This window comes from Heterocephalus glaber, unplaced genomic scaffold (genome assembly GCF_053883595.1).
Source record: "Heterocephalus glaber isolate CG9 unplaced genomic scaffold, H.glaber_assembly_v1.0 deba00001444, whole genome shotgun sequence".
NCBI lineage: Eukaryota > Metazoa > Chordata > Mammalia > Rodentia > Bathyergidae > Heterocephalus > Heterocephalus glaber.
Window position 1 is genome coordinate 7,466,842 of NW_028258297.1, and position 22,556 is coordinate 7,489,397.

The 22,556-nt window shown below is 39.6% G+C and overlaps 1 protein-coding gene across 2 annotated transcripts in view; it reads right to left on the reverse strand.

Moving 5' to 3' along the window:
• LOC101711512 (histone acetyltransferase p300) overlaps window positions 1–22,556 on the reverse strand; it is a 79,535-nt gene that overhangs the window by 7,928 nt on the left and 49,051 nt on the right. For both annotated transcript variants that reach the window (XM_004845533.4, XM_004845532.4), the window contains 15 exons: window positions 21,099–21,236; window positions 20,147–20,584; window positions 17,846–18,025; window positions 17,494–17,638; window positions 15,522–15,640; window positions 13,600–13,839; window positions 12,880–12,968; window positions 10,683–10,763; window positions 8,426–8,482; window positions 7,675–7,752; window positions 4,587–4,654; window positions 2,785–2,935; window positions 2,524–2,670; window positions 1,684–1,797; window positions 584–749 (listed from right to left, as the gene is read on the reverse strand). In XM_004845533.4, the coding sequence (XP_004845590.2) occupies window positions 584–749; window positions 1,684–1,797; window positions 2,524–2,670; window positions 2,785–2,935; window positions 4,587–4,654; window positions 7,675–7,752; window positions 8,426–8,482; window positions 10,683–10,763; window positions 12,880–12,968; window positions 13,600–13,839; window positions 15,522–15,640; window positions 17,494–17,638; window positions 17,846–18,025; window positions 20,147–20,584; window positions 21,099–21,236 (2,211 nt within the window). The remainder of the gene's footprint in view (window positions 1–583; window positions 750–1,683; window positions 1,798–2,523; window positions 2,671–2,784; window positions 2,936–4,586; window positions 4,655–7,674; window positions 7,753–8,425; window positions 8,483–10,682; window positions 10,764–12,879; window positions 12,969–13,599; window positions 13,840–15,521; window positions 15,641–17,493; window positions 17,639–17,845; window positions 18,026–20,146; window positions 20,585–21,098; window positions 21,237–22,556) is intronic.

Here is a 22,556-nt window from a genome sequence, read left to right on the forward strand (position 1 = left end):
GACTACATGATACAAGAAAAATATAAGATTAAAATGTCTTCTGAAAGTTGCCAGAGATTTTATATCTAAGCCATTGTGTCATGAACATTGAGAAACTTGAAGACAGGGATATTACCTGCCTTTATTTTACAAAGTGGGAAATTATACTGCCAGACCCCAAGTAGGGGTAAAATCATCCACATCCACACTGTGGCCTTTCCTACCCCTTGTCTCAGAGACAGGGGATGCAGGGTAGGCCACTACTGACATTTCAGCAGCCTTAACTTCAGCAGTTCAGAGAACTATGTTGTTGCTGCAGAATGAGTGGCTAGGCTGCTTAGAAAGATCTCCAGCTGACACTTTAACTTAGTACTTCAGATCACCAGATAGCTTATATTCATCAATGTTTAAAATGGCACAGCTTATTAAGAATCCATTTTTAATTGTTCACAACAGATCTGTTAATCTAAAATTCTAATAGCATGTTTTATAAAAATACTGTGTCAAATTAGTATAATTTTACCTATTACATGAAAGAGGTAAAGTCAGGAGAAGGTTTGTTAAAATGAAATGATAATTAGCATAATGCCAGACTCTGACTGACCTTGTAGTCATGTACAATCCGTTCTGACACAGCCTTGTCAAGCATCTTTTTGTACCATTCTTGCAGTCGCTTGGGCTTGGGTATCTTCTGGTCAGGAGGATGGCAATGGAAGATATAATCATCCCCCTCACTTGGTGGACATGCCCAAATATGCCCTGTTGTATATCTGAGACAAAAGAAGCATTAAAAGAGATCATCTATTCTGCATGGAGTGCTACATTTTATAAGGAGGCCACAGGGTCTCATCATGTTGCCGAATCTAACCCCAAACTCCTGGGGCTCAAGCATATCTTCCTACCATTGTGCCACAACACCCAGGCAGAATGCTACACTTTAATCCACAAGGTGCAGCCAATACAGAAAGCAGTGATTTCCCTCATGATAACAACTTTAGATATACAGGTCAGTACCAGATCAAAATTCTTGAGAATTTTAAAAGAGTCTTGTGTATCAAAAATCCCAAATTGGGGCCAGGGATTTAGCTCAGTGGTTTTGCCGCCTGCTGCGCAAGTGCAAAGACCTGAGTTCGATCCCTGGTACCAAAAAAAAAAAAAAATCCCAAATTTGCATTTTAAGACCCAAAAGACACAAAGCAAAGGAAAACAGGTCCATTTTAACAAGAGAAGTATGTAGCAAATATTCCCCTGGATGTATGTACTTTAAAAGGTAAAGAATACCTCCAGAACTTAGTTTGATATCACAGCCCAATATTAAGGGATCAAAGGTGTCTAAAATTCTGCTCTCATGTGAGTAACAAACTAAACTTCAAACTGTACCCAATGGTTTAACAGAATAAAAACTAAAAAAACAAAACACAATAAAAACTAAAGCAGGATACATTAACTAGGGAAACAGTCCTTTCTTTCTCTTGGTAACATTAATTTCATTGGAGGTCCACTTAGGTTTATAGTTTCCCTATGTAAGAATGAAGATGAGGATGCTGGGGATTTAGCTCAGTGTTCGACCCCTGGTAACCCTCCCCCCAAAGGAAAAGAATGAAGATGAGGAAATAAAAAAGTCACATATTAACATATTTTAGCCTATGTCCCACACCACAATGCCACATTGTTTTTTAAAAAAGTCATTATTGATATACTTACCCTAATTTCTTGACATATTCTAAATATCCAATTAGAATTTCATGATACACTGCAGTCCTCAAGCACTTAGGACGGAAGAAATGAACACTATCGAGGTAAGATATATATACTCTCCTATATTAAACAGGGAGAAAAAAATCACATAATTTGTTATTTTTTGCAGCTAAAAATACTGTCCCCTTTTATCTTGTGCCTTTTGCTCATACTGTCATTTGTAATGCTTGGTAAATAACTAGACTGAACCCTTCAGGAAATTCTGTGAGCCTCTGGATTCTACATATATGTATTATTTGGGGGGGGGGGGGATAGAACTCAGGACCTTGCACTTGCAAGGCAGGCAGCCAACGGAACCACTGAGCTAAATCTCTGCCCCTGGCTTCACTATATTTTAAATACTCAGTAGTAATAAACACACACTACACCAACCAGTATTTGTTCATCTGAGAACATTTTGACAGAATTTCTATCCTGGCTTTTACACTTTTTTTTGGAGATAGAAATTTGTCTAAACCATATCCTACTCCATTTGTATAACATTCTTACACATAACTATCATTAGCAATACAGATTTAAGCCCATTTTCTGAAACCAGTGAGTTCGTTTCCACTTCCAACTTCTAGCTGCTATTCAATCCATGGAAGAATAGTATTGAGGAGTTATTTTCTGTTTTGGAGTTGGTTCTGTTAATCTCTTTCACTTTAATAATACTGGATACTTGAGATTTTTACATTTCCAAACCAAGCACACTTAACGTTTTCCTGTCTACTATGCTTTTTCTTTCCTGCTATAACTTGAAACCGCCACACAAATTAGAAGATAGCCATAGTCAGTTCTACCTACCTCTGGTTGGGTGGAGGGCAGTCAGAGCCATACTCTTGAACGTGCATGCCAAAGAAGCACAAGTCAACACCATCAATTTCTTCGAAGGCAAAGAGAGCTTTGGTTCGGTATGGAAAGGATTCTGCCATTTCTCCACTATCTACAAACCTATACAATTCAGACAGGTGGAGAGGGTCATATGTCATTCAGATTGAACTCATCAATAGTAATATCTAGATATGAGTAAGTGTGGATCCAAAAAAGAGGGAAATTACTAGATACCTTGCTTTCATGCCTGGTTTGACTTCCACAGTTTTGTCAGAAGCATGAACAACCCTGACAGTGACCTCTCCTGATTCAGGGTGATTTTGTCGCCTCAGAAAGTCATTCACACGATTCTCCAGAAAGGTGCCAAGTCTGGTAGATGGCAACCCTAGGAATGTAAACATTAAAAGTTACCAAGGTGGCCCTGGGCTCAATATCTCCTAAAGTTAACAAGCTTTCAATTTTTACTGTCACTTTTGAAGTTCCATACTCAAATCTTGTATGTGTATCTGTTTTTCCAACACAAACAGAATAACTAGCTGGATTTGGGGAGGTGGGAAGTGGCATCAGGTTGAGACAGAGTCACTCTCACTATGTAGCCCAGGCTGGCCTTCATCTCTCAGTCATCCTTCTGCCTCAGCCTTGCAAGTGCTGGGATTATAGGTGGACACCACCATGCCCAGCCCACTAGCTGGAGTTTAAAAAAGTTATCAAGGTAGATCGTATTTTTGAAAAACTGAACATTTTGTGAATTTGTGTCTCATACTGGTGCCGAGGTCATGCCGACCTTGAATCATTCCAATTTAAGTACATGTGCTGTTGAAGCAAGCATGACACTCATTAATTTCTAAATGTTATTTCCCAGCATTTAAAAAAAAAGTTTCTGATTTCAGAAGTGTTGAAACTGTTCAACAATGAACACTCATGTGCATTTTTCCTAGATTATAGTAATGATTAAGTGGGCCAAGGATCTAGGCTCAGTGGCGCCGCACCTGCCTGGCAAATGCAAGGTCCTGAGTTTGATCACCAGTGTGGGGGTGGGGAGAAGGGGGATATATTAAGCATTTTAAGAAACACTACAGGAATCAAAGTGATCCCATAGGTCAGCAAAATATTGCAAAGCCATCTACAAAACTAAATCAAATTCTACAGTGAGATTAGTGTCAATTACTTGTTAAATTTCTGACACCCCCTCCTCTGAAAGGAAATGTCATGTGAGGCCTACAAGTAGTCCTAATAAGTAGCATAGACTAGAGTTGGGTACAGCAGTGCACATCTTGTAGTGCCTGCTATTCGGGAGGGTAAGGCAGGAGGATTTAAGTTTGAGGCCAGCCTGGGGAAACAAACAAGGGCTGGGAATGTAGTTCAATGGTATAGTGCCTGCCTAGCATGCCAGAAGCAGTGAATACAATCAATTGGGGGTAGGGGTGGGGGAAGGGGCTGGCCACTCATTTCCATATATGGCCCATGTTACAAAATGCTCCAAATAAGAACAAATACAGGAAGCTGGGGATTTAGCTCAGTGGTTCTGTCGCCTGCCTTGAAAGCCCAAGGTTCTGAGTTTAATCCCCAGTACCAAAAAAAAAAAAAAGAATACAGGAAAATAAAAAACATGTTATTCATCTTGTGTATCTTACAAATGTTTTTCTTGGTAATTTTTCTGTATGTGTGGTGTTGAGGATTGAATGCAAGGCCTCACACATATAGCTAAGTACTCTAACACTGAGCTATGTTCCCAGCCCAGAAAATTCTTACTCTTAGGAATAAATTTCATTCTCAAAAGCGCATTACAGCTCAACTTTCAGTAGCTAATAGAATCACTTTACTTTACTTTGGTCAAATAACTTTATTTTTTTGGTACCGGGGATAGGACTCGGGTCCTTGCTCTTGTGCAGCAGGCGGCGAAACTACTGAGCTAAATCCCCGGCTCCTGGTCAAATAACTTTAAATAAGATTAAAACTAACTCATTTTGGATGGTTTCTTTTAAACTAGGCTTTAAAGAGTCTTAGCAAGATTTACCTGTAAGAATGAAACTTACTTTTAGCAGAAAACTTATTTTCTTTCCTGGTTCGTGCAGTTTTCTTCAAGCATCCATCACAGATAAATCTAAAATATAAATCAAGACTTTGGTTGCACAATATAGAGAACCATATAACGTGACATACTCATGTAACAAAATCTGTCATCTGAATAAAGCTAAAATTCAAAAGACAACTTGGTGGGCCAGGGTTTAGCTCAGTGGCACCGCACCTGCCTCACAACCACAAGGTCCTGAGTTCAATCCCTGGTACCACACACACACACACACAAAAGACAACTTGTCACAAGTTTGCATATATAACAAATAGTTAATAAAACCAATACTCAAACAGCTTTTGGAAATCAGAAAAAAAAGGAATATTTTCTTAGTCAATTACACTGGTTATAGTGCTAACGGTACAAATGTACATCTTGAAAGCAGAACCAAGAGATGTGAAATGTACCAGGTATAATTGAAATATATGGTGAATCCTTAAAAATAATTTACTACATCTGCAAAAAGATGAGAGTCTATTACAACTAATGTTTTCATTTCCTTAATCTTAAAATACAGTTTAGTCACAATTTTATTTTAAATCTCTTTCCCAGGGTGGAAAGAGATGGTAAATTATCCTGAATCACTTCTGGCAGTCGCCCCTTTAGGAACACAGCAACTTGCACTTTGCATAACCTTACTACATTATTCTCTCCTCCTTGTCCAGCAGGATGTTATATATTTTCATAATAGAAAATTCAAATAATTTTAATTGATGAATAATATTTCATTGTAGGATGTGATGTTTCATTTAATAAATATGAATTATGCACTTCTACAGAAGGATGTGATGCATATATAAAAATTTTGATAGTTAAAAACAAAAATTACAATAAGACACAGTGCCATTAACCCACCCCTCACTTTAAACACAGTTGCCACTTTCTAAAGTAGTTCTTGAAGTTCTCTTTTGATTGTCTTCACGAGACATGATGAAAAATGTGATTGCTAAAAAAACAAAAACAGGACCGGGGATTTAGCTCAGTGGTTTCGCTCGCAAGGATCCGAGTTCAATCTCCAGTACCAAAAAAAAAAAAAAAAAAGAGTAAACGCTGCTGTTGAGTGTAATCCAATGGAAACTTTGGCTTGTAAAAACATGGTGTGTTCTCATCTGCTTTATTCACCAGACCTGGCACCGTATGAATTCTGGCTCTGCTTAAAGTTAAAATGACCAAGAAAGTTAAATGTTTTGAATTGAAGCAGGACATACCATGGATGTTACAACAGTATAACTGAAGACATTTTTGAAAGGCAACTTCCAGAATCACTTCAGAAATGGCAAGAATGGTGGGATAAGTGTGTATGCAGCAAGTAGGAATACTACAGAGATTAATGGCTATGTGTCTTTTATTATAATCAAATACCCGCTGTATTTTCTGTTGTTTTGTTGGGTTTTTTTGGTACCGGGGATCAAACTCGGGTCCTTGCGCTTGCGAAGCAGGCGGCGAAACCACTGAGCTAAATCCCCGGTGCAGGGTTTTTTGTTTTGATATATTTTCTGATCATACTCTTACACCTACAAGTAAGATCTGTGCACAAGTAGAATTTCTTATAAAAAGCAGAAACCAACATCAATGTATATCCATAACCTATAAACAAAAAAATTTAAAAAGAAATAGTATAATTAAGATGTATGTTGGTTGAATGCAGGGGAAAAAAAAACAAACTACTATTCATAAACCATGTCCTGTGGTGAGGAATTTGGGTGGCAGGGGAAAAGTAAAACTCTCCCTTTTTATTTTATAAACTTTCATACTGTTCAAATTTGTATTTCTACTCTTTTTTTTTATTGGTACTGGGGATTGAATTCAGGACCTTGCACTTGTGAGGCAGGCACTGGAACCATTGAGCTAAATCCCCCGCCCGAAATTTGTATTTCTGATTACAAAAAAAGCAAGCTTAGCTGGGCGTGGTGGTGCATGCCTGCAATCCTAGCACTTGGGAGGCTGAGGCAGGAGAATCGCCAGGAGTTCAAGGCCAGGCTGAATTATAAAGTGAGACTCTGTCTCAAAAAAACAAAACAAAACAAGCTTATATAGTAGTAAAGATTATCTTCAACCACTGACTGATGCTAAATTCTAAGGGCAAGAATCTCAAGAAATCTCTTATTCTTACATAGTAAGATTAAGTAGTAGAAAAACAAAAAACTACCCTCAAAAAACAAATCACATTGAAAATTAAGACGCAGCCACAAAAAAAAACAAAAACATGCAATTATCCTTAGTGTCATTTTGGGAAGAATTTTAAATTTGCTCCCCCCTTCTAATGACCTCTTATCTATCAACTACAGGGAATCCAATTACAGAGCAGAAGACAGTGCGGAGAAATAAAGGGGTAGGGTACTCCACAAACATCTGTATGCTCTAATTTTTCTACTATAGTATAAAATTCAAAATTTGGAAAATCTAATTACCTCTAGTATTTACTTTTTTGAGATAGGATCTTGCTCTGTAGTTCAAGCTGGCCTGGAACTCACTATATATCCCAGGCTGCTATAGAACTCGTGGCAATTCTCCTCCCTCAGCCTCCTGAGTGCTGGGATCACAGGCATGCACCACTATGCCCAGCTAGCATTTACTTTTTTTTGTTGTTGTTGTACCGGGGATCGAACTTGGGACTCTGTGCTTGCAAGGCAGGTGGCGGAACCACTGAGCTAAATCCCCAGCCCCTAGCATTTACTTTTGTACTTGTATTGGGGAATTGAACCAGGGCTTTTGCACACTAGGCAAGTACTCTACTACTGAGCTACATCCCCATCCCATTACATTTAATATATAATAAACACAACATAATGTTATTGTCACAACCAGCAGAATAAAACATGTACATATATATATATATATATATATATATATGCAAGTAAGAGAAGGATCTATTTTTGAATTTTAGGTTACTGTTTCAAAACCGGATTATGATCATCTTTTTTCCAATCCAACAAAACATTTTGTAGAAAGTAACTCTGACGATATGATACAGTCATGGCAAAAATGGGGAGAAAAACCTAAAATTCATGAAGGAAAATTCCAAATAAAACATTGGCATAAAGGCTCACCCAGCTGGCCAGATGATCTCATGATGAAGGACACAGATCTGATGCATCTTTCTTCCACACTCAGTGCATTCAACAAACCTGAAAGTGCAAAGCCAATTTCAAGTTTAATCTCAGAACTTTAACCAAGTGAACTAAGAGAACCTTCCAGTATTTCCTGAGGTTTTTAATTCAAAAAATAACCAAGGTCATACAAAAGAACTGAAAAACTATTTATTTAATAGAGTTTTTGATTTTAAAAAAACTTTCAGTGTATGCTCGCTTCGGCAGCACATATACTAACAAAAACCTTTCAGTGTTATAGGTAAATCAAACTGTAAAGGCAATTAACTTCAATCATTAAATTTGACAATTTTTATTACTTTGACTATGGAAAGGCAGTGATCACCACTATAAGCTTCCCGAAGAGTCCAATACCACTCTACCATTTTAGGAACACCTAAGAAAACTGATAATTTCAATGCTCCTGGCTCAAAAAGCCTCATTACAAACTAAGGAATTGTGAGTACACACTGAAAATGCAGAGGACAAAATGCAACACATAACACTGAGCTAAGGTGGCCTGTAAATACAGCACACCAAAACAGGAAGGTGATTTAGTGAAATATTACTTGTTTTCCATATTTCTACTAGCTATTTAGATCTATGTTACGAAGCGTTAGCATAAGAATATACAGTCACTGGATTAGCCATGCAAACAAAGAGAATAAAAGAAAGATCAAAGGGTACTGACTATTGAAGAGAAACTACTTACAATTCAGGATCCAGTGTGTCATTTTTTCTCTTGGAAAACTGTTCCTTATTTATTGTACTATGGAGAGAAAATGAATACTGTGAGAAAAAGCAATAAAGATGAGCAATCTGACCACTGCTCTACCTAAAGGGAACCGAACTCTCAACTTTAAGTGGGTGCTTTAGATCCCCTAAGAATATGTATTTATTAGGTGCATAAATGCACTTAAAGGAATGTTCTATAGTCTTTATTATAATGAACAAATTTTCCTTATAGCAAGTGGATAATCTAGGGTGAAGAAGAAACATTTGTACTTTTAAAATCTGGTCCATTGCTCTCCATATCTTTTTTTTTTTTGGTACCGGCGATCGAACTCGGGTCCTTGGGCTTGCACAGCAGGCGGCGAAACCACTGAGCTAAAACCCCAGCCCTTCTCCACATCTTTTTGTGGTTTAGTTAGTTCCTGGACTGAGGTACAAAAGATTTTATACAGTGGGAAGTAAACCGTGATTTAATAATATTCTTTTTCAGGAGATTCTCATCAAACAACATGATGTCAAAGGAAAATTTCAACATTAAAAATACAGTCACTCTGAGTAGGACTGGTTCCAAAACCCTTATAGATACTAAAATCTATAGATGTTCATGTCCTTTATTTTTGTCCCACTGTAGAAATGAAGCTCTAAATGCACACATTTCTACTTATTGCTAACTAAAATGGCCAATTTTGGACAAAAATTCTGTATTTCATAGTATAAATTTTAACAATTTCCCATGGCTTCCCATGCAGAAGTCTAGTGTACCACACTACTCAGGGCCTCACTAAGCTAGCAGTCTCTCCATTCTTTACTCAGAAGAAACTTCAGTGGCTCAGCTTAAATAATTATGATTTTTCCCTCACAAAAATGAGAACATTTCCACATTTAAAGGTGCTTCTTGGGTCAGGGATTTAGCTCAGTGGTTCCGCCACTTGTTCAACCCCTGGTACCCAAAAAACAAACAAACAAAAAACAAAAAAGGTGCTAATTACACAACTTATACCCTAAAGACTCATTCATTTTCCTGAAAAGCCTATGACCCTGCTAATTAGTGTAACTGAAGACCAATAGCACCATAGGGGCCGAGGAGCCTGCAGAAATGCAGATGTGCAAGATCAGGAGGGATTTGTACATGCTGAAGTCAGAGACCAGCTCCTCCAAGCCTTAAAACATGTGGTAGGTTACACCAGAGTTCCAACAATCAGGTCAAAATCCCTTCCTATATCAATGGAACCTACTTTAGAGTGGATGGGCCTCTCCAGATTAGCCCCGTCAGACATCTCCTTAGGGGTCTAGGGATTCCAGCATCTATTCTCCCAGACCCCACTATATTATATTTCAGAAGCAAAGAGTAAAATGCAACTTTACAACTCAACTTGGAAAAAATAGTCAAGTTTTCTCAGAGTCCTGTTTAGGAGGCTGAGGCAGGAAGATCACAAGTTTGAGCCCAGCCTGGGCAACTCAGTGACCTTGTACAGATCCTATCTCAAAATAAAAAAATAAAATAGGACTGTGGATGTAGCTCAGTGTGACAGACCTGAGTTCAATGTCTAGTACCACAAAACAAACACCCCCTAGGGCTGGGGATTTAGCTCAGTGGTTTCACTGCCTACTGCACAAGTGCAAGGACCCAAGTTCGATCCCTGGTACAAAAAAAAAAAAAACACAGCCCTTCCAATCCTACTAGTAAGTGGTTAGTTTAGGCACCCACCAGGTCTGTTAAAAGCTCTACATATTGTAAAATTCTATTTCCTATTACAGTGATTTGGGTATTCTAATAACCTACAAAGAGAAAGGCATAAGGTTGTAATTACTGCAACTTCCTTCAAACTCAATACAGTTAATAATGAAGTACTCTTGCACTAACTAACCTTTCCATTTTTAGGAGAGACATTATTTCCATACAGAAGAAATAATTTTACTATAGGATGCCAGTCCAATGCTGACATTCCTTATTCAACACTGTTTAGCAGAACTTAATGCTATGCTGAGTATGTTCTTTATCTGTGTTGACCAATATGGCAGCCAATAGCTTCAAAAGACTGGTCCCTTGAAATGTGAGAATGCATCTGAGAAGTGATTTCTTACTTTTAACTAATTTGTATTTAAATAGTCACCTGTGGTTAATGGCTATGATAGTGGACAGCATACCTTAAGACCACTTAGAAGCCCAACCTTAATCACCTGAAAATACATGGAAGAACAAAATAACATTTCTCCAAAATATTGCAGTTACTTACGTTTGAGGCTGGGAAGGGTCATCCCCCAAAGAAACGCTCTCCCCTTGGATTTCATTGAAACACTTCTCACAGAAATGATACCTGTCGGCAAGAAGGCCATACTGGGGTGAACTGTTCCGTTCACACAACACAGCCCAAGCCAAGCAACGAAGCCACCAATCACAGCAGGCCAAGGAGGGGGACGGGAGCAGAGAGCAGGTCATCAACGGCGACAAGGACATTCAATGATGCAGATTTATGGGCCCCACAGTTTGGTTTGGTTTTTTGGTTTTTTGGTTTTTGTTTTTGCAATCAAAGCCAAGTGCAGACAACGACAAGCATGAGGGAGAAAAAAAAAACACAAAACAAACGAAGAAATGAGGGATTGCAGGACAACAAAAAACAAAAGCAAGACAGGACAACACAAAGCAGAAAGCCAAGGCAAAGCACAGATTAGCATTAAATATCTCAATGGGATCACAAGTACCAAATGATTACAGCAAATAAAAACAAAAAGTTTCACTTACAAAAACCCATAACCTTTCATTTGACTAATTAGTGCTACTTGATGTAAATAATCAAAAGAAAGAAGAATGATAAATATGCCAGGGAGAACTACTACTCTGACCTTTACCTAAACATGGCAACCACTTCCCACTTCCAAGAAAATACATAAATAAATCATCAATCCTCTATAGAGGTAAAAACAGTAAACAATTATCTAAAAATAACAAAGGATTGAAACAAAACTTCAATATTAGGAAGCCCTAAGTAAATAATTTTTCACTAAATAGCCTGCACAATACAATTAAATACTGATAACAGCCATCAAGTGACATGTTTCAAAAGGCAAAACAAAGGCAGTAGTGTGCAAGTACATAGTTACATATGCTATTAAAATTTTTAAAGTTTTATGTCAAGACCAGAACATGAGAAAAGCTTCCCGTCAGTTGTTACCTGCATTTTTAAAAATGTAAAGTGCTTATAAAAATGTTCGTCCCCCTTTCCCTTGTTTTAAGGAACAAAAAACTGGATATTAAAGCCTACAAAGCAGGCATGAAACTTTTCTGGGGGGAGGCAGGTATTGGGGATCGAACTCTGGGCCTTACACTTGCGAGACAGGCACCGGAACCACTGAGCTAAATCCCCGGCCCTAAAACTAACTTTTCGTAAATAAAAAGTTCAGATGAATTTGGGGGGGGGGGGTACCAGGAATCGAACTCAGGATCTTGCACTTTCGAGGCAGGTGGCAGAAACACTGAGCTAAATCCCCAGCCCTGGATGAATTTTTGAAGCTAGAAATGCATCTGTAGCACACAAGTTCAACAAAAGCCAACATCATCTGTGGGGCTTGTGTTAGTAACAACCTCAGGGTATTAACTATCCAGCCTTGCTATATGTGACAGAGGCCCCAGTCTACACCCTGTGCAAACTACAATGCAGGCTCAATATTGAAAACAGGATATAGTTCAGTGAATGCTACTTATGTGACTCCAGCCACTGACTGGGTAGGAGAAATAAGGCACAAGTTTTCTGTTGATTAGAATCCTATCATTCTACTATATGCAAGTTTTTGTAGGGAATTCAGTTACTTAGATATTATGGTGATTTTCCTTTTAATTTGCAGAGGTAAAGCATACTCTGGAATCCTGTTTTCATACATTTTAAGAACAACATAGGCCACACACAAAAAGAAAATATTTCTAAAAATCTATCTTGGGTAAAGTTTTAGCTGAAGTATCTGGGGTGTTTAAAATTCTTCAGTTTTCATGTAGGCTGTAGTGATCAATAAAATCACAGCAGAGAGAAAAATGGCCTGGGATGCAGTCTTATCCATGCCAACAACTCCCAAGTTGTACAACTTCCCAAGGACTGGGATTTTCCCTTGTGAAGTGAGGGACCAGCGCTAGGAGTATGGTTCAGTGGTAGAGCACCTGACTAGCACACACAAAGCCTAGGTTCGATCCTGAGATCAAAAAGCGAAACAAATACAAAAACAAAAAATCAGGGCCCCAACAACACGTTCAAGGCTATTTTTGAATAGAAAATTTTATAATTCTGGAAACAGAGGCAGAAAGCAAAGAGTAGAACTTGTGTCATACAGGTGTTTTCAAGCAAGTTACACATGAGCCATGACATAGGTGTGCTGGTCCATCGGCATGCACTCCTCCTCTGCAAGAGGACACATGGACCATGGTTCACACAGGATCAGGCTTACCTGTTCTGGTAACTGTAGTAAGTGGCATCACGAGGGATTGTGCATAACTGTTTGCCATAGCAACACAGTGTCTGTGGAGAAAACTCCAACTGCAAAAAAAACCCATTTGTTAAAGAGCACAAGGACCTGATCCACAAGCTATAAAAATCACAACAGACCAGAAACAAAAGCCACTGATGTCTTAGTTCTCATAATACGTTACACTTCCAAAAACTTTCTAAGTCTACAATTACACAATTTCACCACACTGAGGCAAGCTGAGCAGTCATAGCCTTCCACCACCTCCATTCCACACACCCTCAATGGGATATGTGGAGCTTAATACTGACTTGGCATCCACAAGAAAAGGGGCACACACCAGACAATGTTCATCTAGAGGGGAACACAGTAAAACCCCCACTCCAAGTGCTTAGTCTGATGATTCAGCTGTTCAATACGATTCACATTTAGACAGAGCATGTCTGTTAAAAAAAAAAAAAGCCTACTCTGAGAGAACAGTGTGCAAGTAAGCCCAAATAACGTAGCAAGAGAACGGCCTTTCTGGATTGGGGATATAGCTCAGTGGGGTACAGTACTTGCCTAGTATATACTGAGGCCCTGGGCTCAATCCCTAGCACAATAAAAAGGATGTAGAGGACTGTCAATGGCAGAAGCACAATAATCTTACCCCAGTCGTCAATATCCCAGAAGTTAACAGCAGGTCCAAAAGCTACTTCTTACCTTTCTGCCACAACAATATCCAAGGCTTTGCATGACTGGATCAATTTCTTGTTCAAAGACCTCAGATAGCTTGGAGCAGTATTTGTATACCCGCGATGTTTTCCGGTTATATAACCAGGCATTGTTGAACATAAGCCAAATGTCATCCACGTATTGCCAGGGTTCTTGATACTGTCCAGTGTCTAACTTCCTCTTGATAGTAGAAAGGTCCATGGGGCTCTTCACAATATCGAAATAATCCTAGAACAAGGGATACCAAATAACATTATTCCACTCTTGGGCTGAATATTTAGAGCGGACAGCATTATCTTCCTATTATCATCATTAATTTTCCACATAATTTTGAGTTTCTGGCCTGTGTGTATTTCCGAAGAGTTGGTGGATGCCCATCACCTCTTTAAATCATTAGTCCACACATACATGAAGCAGCTCAGAGAATACAGCTACTATGGACAACAGAATGAAACCTACGTACTATGGACAGTACGATGAAATCAGTTCCAAGTACAGTCAAAGGTCTTAAAAGTCCTCAAATGCAACCTGCCAGTAGCCTGTTACATAATTGCATCTTAAAAATTTGCACATGAGGTGGGTGTGGTGGTGGCATGCCTGTAATCCCAGCACTCAGAAGGCTAGGCAAAATGATCACTGTAAGTTTGAGGCCAGCCTGGGCTAAATAAATAGCAAGACTCTGTCTCAAAAAACTAGAAACATACCAGGGATTTAGCTGAGTGGTGCCAGGCCTGCCTAGCAAGCGCAAGGTCCTAAGTTCGATTCCTGGTACAAAAAACAACCCCACCCCACCCCCGCCAAAAAAAACCAAACTAAAAACAAACTTGCACATGAATATTCAGTGGCACTATCCTCAATAGACAAAAAGAGGAGATGACCTAAATGTCTATCACCTAATGAATGGATAAAGAAAAAGTGGTATATCCACATAATGCAGTATTACTAGGTCATAAAAAGGAACAATGTGTTGCCATATGCCCGTTATTCCAGCTACATATGAAGCTAAGTCAGGAGGATGCCAAGTTTAAGGCCAGACTGGGCAACTTTAAAACTGGGGCTGTAGCTCAATGGTAACACATGTGTGGGATGCTGGTTCAATCCCCAATGTAGGCCCCCATACCAAAAAGTCATGCTAAGTTAAAGGAGGCAGTCATAAGAACCATGTATTTTATGTTTTCTCTCAATGTCCAGAATAACTAAACCAGATGCAAAGGGGAGCCTGGTGAGGCCTAGGGATGGAGGTCTAAGGATGAGCCTAGGGAAGGGGATGCTATAGAAGGAAATTTAGTGATTTTAATGGACATGGGGTTTCTTTAGGCTAGTTATGGAAATGAATTAAAATTATGATGATTGTATAATTCTGTGAATATACTAAAACTCAATGAATTGTACACTTTAAACAGGTGCCGTGTCAATTCATAGAAGCTAAATCTTGGAAGCAGCCTATATGCCCATATCAAAATATGAATTAAAAATAAAGTATTCATACACAATGGAGTACTACTGTGTCTAAAGATAAACTTGAGGCATTTGTAGGAAACTGGATATACCTTGAGACTAAACATTAAGTAAAATCAGACACGCAAGCTTTAATAAATCATTTCTCTTATACGAGAAACCCAAAGTAAAAATAAAGAGCAAAACAAAAGATAGATAGTAGGAAACAGGAAGGCAGATCTTTTGCAAATAGGATGGGGGGGGCAATGGATGGAGGAGATGAAAAAAAGAGATGCATTATGTACATATACCAACTCCCCATGAGGAATGTTTTCATTACATACTGCAAACATGTATCAATTTAAAAACAAAAATCAAAAAACAAGTGCTTGGTAGAGTATAAGATTGTATCTCAATAAAATTGTTACCAAGTTAAAATAACAACAACAAAACAAAAACCACTAAATACTTACAGGGATTCCTAGAAGCTGAGGGTCCACAGGCTGACGAAAGGGAAGGGATTCTGGGTCCTGCCGGTAAAGTGCCTCCAGGGTTGGCATCAGGGCCTGTCGTAATTCTTCTGGTTTAAAAACTTTAATAAGAGTACATTTGAAATCAGTTACAATTAAGCCATGTATTTTTTTTTTTTTTTTGTACCGGGGATCAAACTCAGGATCCTGTGCTTGTGAGGCAGGCAGCAGAACCACTGAGCTAAATATATATATATTTCTTTTTGGTATTGGGGATCAAACGGGGGACCACTGACCTAAATCCCCAGCCCTCCAAGCCATGGAATTTTTTTTAAGTGTTCAAGTAGAAGCTTAAAAAGAATCAAGCATCTCAAAATGCACAAGTGACTACACTATCCTCAGGAAATAAGACTAAGGGCTAACTTCCTCATTCTACGTAATGTTGCTACAGGCACTGCCTCCAAAATGGCTTGTCTTATTATCAGCACCCTTACCAGCTTTAACTTTCCAGTCACAAGTTTAGTTATGACAGGCATGGCTAACTAAGTACAAACAGAAGCCAAAAGTTTCTAAAAACTTAAGAAGAGACCCCAAAATAACAATCCAAGGTGCTAATAGTTGTCAAGCAAAACAGAAGACAGCCTCCTTCATGACACCAGCCAGACCTGGTGTCTTATTATCAAAGGAATCAAAGGCACTGAAGGAAGAGTCTTTCATTAAATGCTTGTTTTAAGAGCCAAGGAGAGTAGATGGAAAAAAATGGAAACAAAGCTTTTATAAATGAAGAGGGAATGAGAAAAAAAGAAAAATTTAAGACATATTACATATAGGTACAAGTTCGCTATGATGAATGTAATCATTATGTATGGCAAATATGTACTATTAAAAAAAAAGAGAGCTGGGCTGGGGATTTAGCTCAGTGGTGCCACCACCTGCCTCACAAGTGCAAGGTCCTGAGTTCGATCCCTGGCACCAAAAAAAAAAAAAAAAAGAAAGAGCTGAGAAGAAAGAGACATTCACTATTTTAATGGCAAATGATAGGTTCTTGGTCTAAAAAAGAGGAAGAACTAAATCATTACTGGTAGAACAGAGTTAGTTATTCAAATATGGTCTCAGTAATATCTTCCAAAGGTCAAGAAAGGCTTGCTGGCATGTCCCAAATGAAATTAATTAAAGGTGGTGATTAAGGGCTTGATTTTGAGTTACAACTCACAGCAATCCTCCTGCCCCTGTGTCCCAGGTGCCAGGATTACAGGTATGCACCACCATACCTGGCTTAAATGATTTTTAAACCGTACATTTTGTAGCACATTGTATTTATAGAACACTTTTATATGATATATCACCTCTAAGAGCTAGCACACTTGCCTTTGAGCTAAGTCCTATCTACACCACTACACCTATGCAGGATCTCTAAGAGTCAGATAAGTTGGGGGAGGTTCCCTTAACCTGGCTAAGCTTCAGCTTTCTTGCCTGTAAGAATAAGGGTCAAAAACCTCAGAATTATTGTGAAGTGAGAGTGTGTAGGAGACTGGTACACACAAGGCAAAACATAAATCCAACTGCTGCTATTGCTATTCTTTCTTGCATTTCAGTCAAGGACATTATTTAACAATTTCTCTCTCCTGAGAGACTTTTTTTTTTTTTGTACCGGGGATCAAACTTAGGACCTTGCACTTGTGAGGCAGGTGGCGGCACCACTGAGCTAAATCCCTGGCCCGAGTTTTTGGAGCCTGTTAGTCACCCCGAAGAAAGGAGTATGCACTGACCAATAGTTCCAGTAAGTCCATAGACCTAAATGAAAGATAAATTCTTCCACAACACTAGTAATAACACATAGATCAGGCCCAGGTCTCCAAGTGTAAGGAAATCACATTAATGTCAATCTCTCAGACCCAGGAGGCCCAGTCCCATTCTGCTGTGGGACATTGGCCTTTTTTGCCATCTGCAGAAACAGAGCATCCAAAAGACTTACTTTTTTTCTTTGACTGTCCTGGAGCTGGAGAAGACTGGGTAGCAGAAGTACTTGGCTGGTCTTCCTCCTCTTTTATTTCAGGTTTTAACTCTGTACTTCTCTCTTCTGTTTCTGTGGGCTCCACTTTACATTCCTCTGCTTTAGCCTAAAAGGTAAGAATTTTTAGTATTCTCAGGACACCCTATTGGGAAACAATAAAATTTTCATCATTACAGTATTTACTAAGCATCATGGACATGTCTTAACACCCTCTCTCACTGGAAAATCACTGCAATGAAACCTAAGTATCAGAACACTTCCCCGAAATAATGACTTTTTATAAAGTGCATTCTTTGCAGTTACTGCTTCTCACCTCCTGAATATCCTCTGGCTGCGCATCTGCTGTTTCTGGGTGATCCACTTCCATTTTAGTGTCCATTTTCACTTCCTGTGAAGGCTGCTTCTCAGGAATTGTCTGAGAATTCACTTCTGTGCTACTTGTAGATGGAGGGTTTGATACCTGTCCTTCAATGCTCACTGTAGGCTGGGAAAGCTGGGGAGAAGAAAGACAGGGTGATGCACGGAGTTTGCCAATTATACAATTAGAACTTAAGCAACAGAGGATTAAGCATTTATTTTGAACTAGTGCCACAATACCCATCTGTGGTACTTCCTTTTATCCTGCCCATTTTAAGAGCAGGAGATAAAGGACTTGCTAATACTGGTGGGCTGGTTATATATAAAAGAACAAATAACTTTGTTTGGTACCATTCTCTAGACAATATGCAAGCAGTGGAAGTTCCAAAGGTCATTATCACAGAAACTCAGATTAAGAAATTGGACAATGCGCCAGGGATTTAGCTCAGTGGTTTCGCCGCCTGCTGCGCAAGCACAAGGACCCAAGTTCGATCCCCAGTACCAAAAAAAAAAAGAAAAAAGAAATTAGACAAGTAGGGCTGGGGATTTAGCTCAGTGCTTTCGCTGCCTGCTGCGCAAGCACAATTACCCGAGTTCGATCCCCTGTACCAAAAAACAAAAACAAACAAAAAAAGAAATTGGACAAGAAATCAGAAGGTAAACTGGTAATCCTTCTTTCTGCTTTAAACTTCTCATTAAGAAAATATTCAAATATATTAAAAAGCAATGGTGCCACCCCCTGCCTCCCAAGCGCAAGGTCCTGAGTTCGGTCCCCCGTGCCAAAAAAAAAAAAGGCAGAGAGAATAAATATACTGAACTCCCATACAGAATGATTGTATCAAACAAATACATTAAAATGAAATAGCTGGCAATCCCAGCCTTTTTCCTAAGTCTCTCAATAAAAAATTTTATATGGTCTAGGGATGGAATGGAGCTGACAGAGAACATGCATACTATGTGCAAAACCCTGAACTCAAGCCCCAAGCCGCATGAGCACACACACAAACCCTCCATCTGCAGAACTGAGCAGATCCTAAAATTTCTTGATAAATGATCACTGATGGACAGTACTTTATAAGGTAACTATGACCAACATGACTGAGAGCTAAAGTATTATTATCAATGATCAGGCTAGAAAGTCTAAGCCTTAATACAGAATGCTATCAAGACCCAACTAGTAGGTGAAAATCTGGATTTTTATAGATAACTAGCTGTTCAAAAGCAGGCTGCTTGTTGTTTTGGATCTATAATTCTCTCACCTTAGATCATGACTTTTTTTTTTTTTGCTATCAGGGATCAAACTCAGGCCCGTGCACTTGTGCAGCAGACAGCAAAACCACTGAGCTAAATCCCCGGCCCAGATCATGACTTTTTAAACTGTGGTGCTAGGGATTAGACCCAGGGCACATACATCCTATCCAACTGCTCTATTACTAGGACACACATGGTCCAATCATGACCTTTTCGGGAGGTGGAGGAGGGTACAGGAGGCCAAACACAAGGCCTTGCACGTGCCAGGCAAGAACTACACCACTGGGGTACATCCCCAGCCAATTTTAAATTTTTATATTTGAAATTTTTTTGGTGGTGCTGGGGATTAAACCCAGGGTCTTGTGCATATTAGATAAGTGCTCTACCATTGAGCTATACCCCCAGCCCCTAAAATTTTATTTTTGATAGGGTTTCACTCAATTACCTAGCTGACCTTGAACTTTCAAGTCCTCCTGCCTCAGTCCTCAGGATTATAGGTGTGTAACACTGCACCCAGCCTGATGATGATTTGTTAGCCTTGTCTAGAGGTACTGAGACTTACAATTTGTTAATTTTGGGGCCTCTCAGCACTATAAACTGTCTCAAAAAGATGCCAGTATATTTAAAATTCACATGATACACTAAATGTTATCATAAATGAGCAGATAAAAGATTCTCCCCTCTTTGTTATGTCCCTTATACAAGCCTCAAACCTAAATATTTTCTTTTTTTTCTCTTAGTACCAGGGATCAAACTCAGGACCTTGCACTTGCCAGGCAGGTGCAGCGCCACTGAGCTAAACTCCCAGTCCATCAGACCTAAATAAACATCATCTTTCACCTCCTCCTGTACTAGCTATTACCACAGAAGGAAAAAGAGGAAAGGAAATGACAGTGAGATTCCATTTGCATCTATCGAGACAACAGATGAAACAGGCTAGCAACGGGGTATACATAATGAGCACTGCAGGTCAAACAACTCTATGCAAGCCCCAACCTCTGCTTACCGGAGTCGTAGGCTGTGGAGGCAGCAGTGGTGCCGTTGGAGTGGGAATGGAGGCTGCTGTACTCTGCTGTGAGCGAGGCTGCTGCTGTGCCTGGTCAGCTGAAGGAGCAGCAGGAAGTGGAGGCTGCACTTGGGGAGGAAGCTGTGTTGTAGGCGGGGTGGGTGTCTGACTGGAGGGTGGATGTAGACCCTGGGACTGTGGCCTGGGTGGTATGGCAGGAGGTGTGGGAACAGGGGCTGGAATTGCTGTTGTCGGTGGCTGCTGAGCCCCTATGCTTGGGGGAGTGTGGTGGGGGGTGGGGGTCCGACTAGGTACGGGAGAGGGTGAGTTCTGATGCAGAGCTTGTTGAGGGAGAGGGGGACAGTGAATGTGGCTCCCCTGAGACCCTGGAGGCATGACAGGAGAGTTCACTGGGCAGGAAGAGCTGGACATTTGTGCCTGTTGAAAACACAAGGGATACATATGGCAGGTTATGTCTGGTCAGGACACAAACTGATTGAAAGATATTAATGATGTTTCTATTTTTACATCCCCCCCCCCCAATCACACTACTGGGGCACATCTTTGGATACAATGACTGATCTCGAACTGGAGTCTTGAACCATTCAGCAGAGTGACCTCAGTCTGCAGTGCTGCAGGAGGCAGAGTACAGTGCTGTGGGGCTGAGCCAGAGGTCCTCCTCCTACACTGCAGTTCTGATTTCTCTTTTTTGTCCCCCCTAAGGCTATTTCTAAGTGTTCACTCCTAAAAAAGGTAAAGTGATCAATGTAAATTATTTCCTACTGTTTTATAACAACACTGTTATGTCTCTTCATGTGCAGAATACCTTAAAGTTCAAATTTATTAAATTTTTCTTTTCAACAAACTGTTTGCTACCACCTTTTCCTGTAAAAATCTAGGTCAAGAGAAACTGGAAGAACAAAAACAAGTAAGAACTAATTTGTGAACATACTTGAGACACTGATGCTTGACCGCTGGATGGAGCCAAAGGCATGTTTGTTACATTCATTCCCTGTGACGGGAACTGAGTCTGGGAGAGGAACTGGCTCTGGCTGGAAGGCTGCTGCATGCGAGGGCCATAGCCCATAGGCTGCAAAAAAATCCAAAAAAAAAAAAACAAACCACAGAATGCTCCGTTAGTTATTCTACAACAACTCTGGCTTGGTGTCAGGCTTTTGAGAACAGGTAAAGAGGGACAGGAGGTGGATGCAGGGTAGGCAGAAAGTGGAAGAACCAACTGACAGTCACCTTCATCACTTACCTAAACCTACTGTCAAGAAGTAATACGATAGGGACAAACACTCTCTCTCAGAATACAAATATACCTGAAATTCTGACTCTGACAAGGAAAAGAACTGTTTGCCCACTTTGTTATGTGTGGAGAGTGAATTACAATTGTGTGAACTTTTTGTTCATGTCAGATGTTTTAGTAACACAACACCAGGACTTTTTTGGTGGTGGTACAAGTGATTGAACACAAGGGTGCTCTAGCAGTAAGCTGTATCAGCAGCCCTTTTTATTTTGAAAGAAGGTCTTTCTAATTTTCCCAGGCTGCCCATGGACTAGTGATCCCCCGGCCATGGTCTTCTGAATAGCTGGGATTATAGATATGCAATACCACACTGGCTAAGACTCTTTAAATGGGTAAAAACATGCAAAATCTTCCATGTTGTGGTAGAATCTGGTAGCACTCCTTTGTGCTCTAGGATTGTAATTTTGTTGCTAAAACTGGCCTATATAAATCCAGACATTTACTAAATGAAGACAAGTACCAAAAGCCAACAACTTCATAAATGAAGAACAACAACTATCTTATAAATTAAAAAACTGGACTCCTATATCAATATAGCAGATTTCTGAGACATACCAGTAATAATAGAGAATTCCAGAAAGGCTCCATTAACAGAGGTACCCACTAAATCTAAAGAACAGGGTAAGGGCTGGGGCAAATGTGGAGAGCTGGATAGCTGGCTATAAGTTTGCAAAAAGAGTAGCAAAATGTTCACTCTTCCAGTCTCCAGACACAAGTAAATGTCCCTCCCTTACTGCATAAAATACAAGCTGCCTGGAGAGGGGAAGGAGAGGCTTAGGGTAGAGAGCTGTCTGAGGAGCGCAAAAGCTACTGCACACTGAGACTCCAGGGAAAGGGAGCTAGCTGCTTTCCGTCAGCTTTTTCTTTTTTTTCTCATCAGCTTTTTGATATTATGATTTTTTAAAACTATAAACAACACTTGCTTGGATATAAATTGTTTAGTGTTCAATGATTAACATACCTTTGTATTTAATCAAGAGATTTTTAAACTACATTGGATGCTATGATTGAAATATATATATTACGAAAACTTTTTTTCCATTTAAAATTGTTTGTTTTTTGAGACAGTCTTTTTTTTTTTTTTTTTTTTTTTGTACC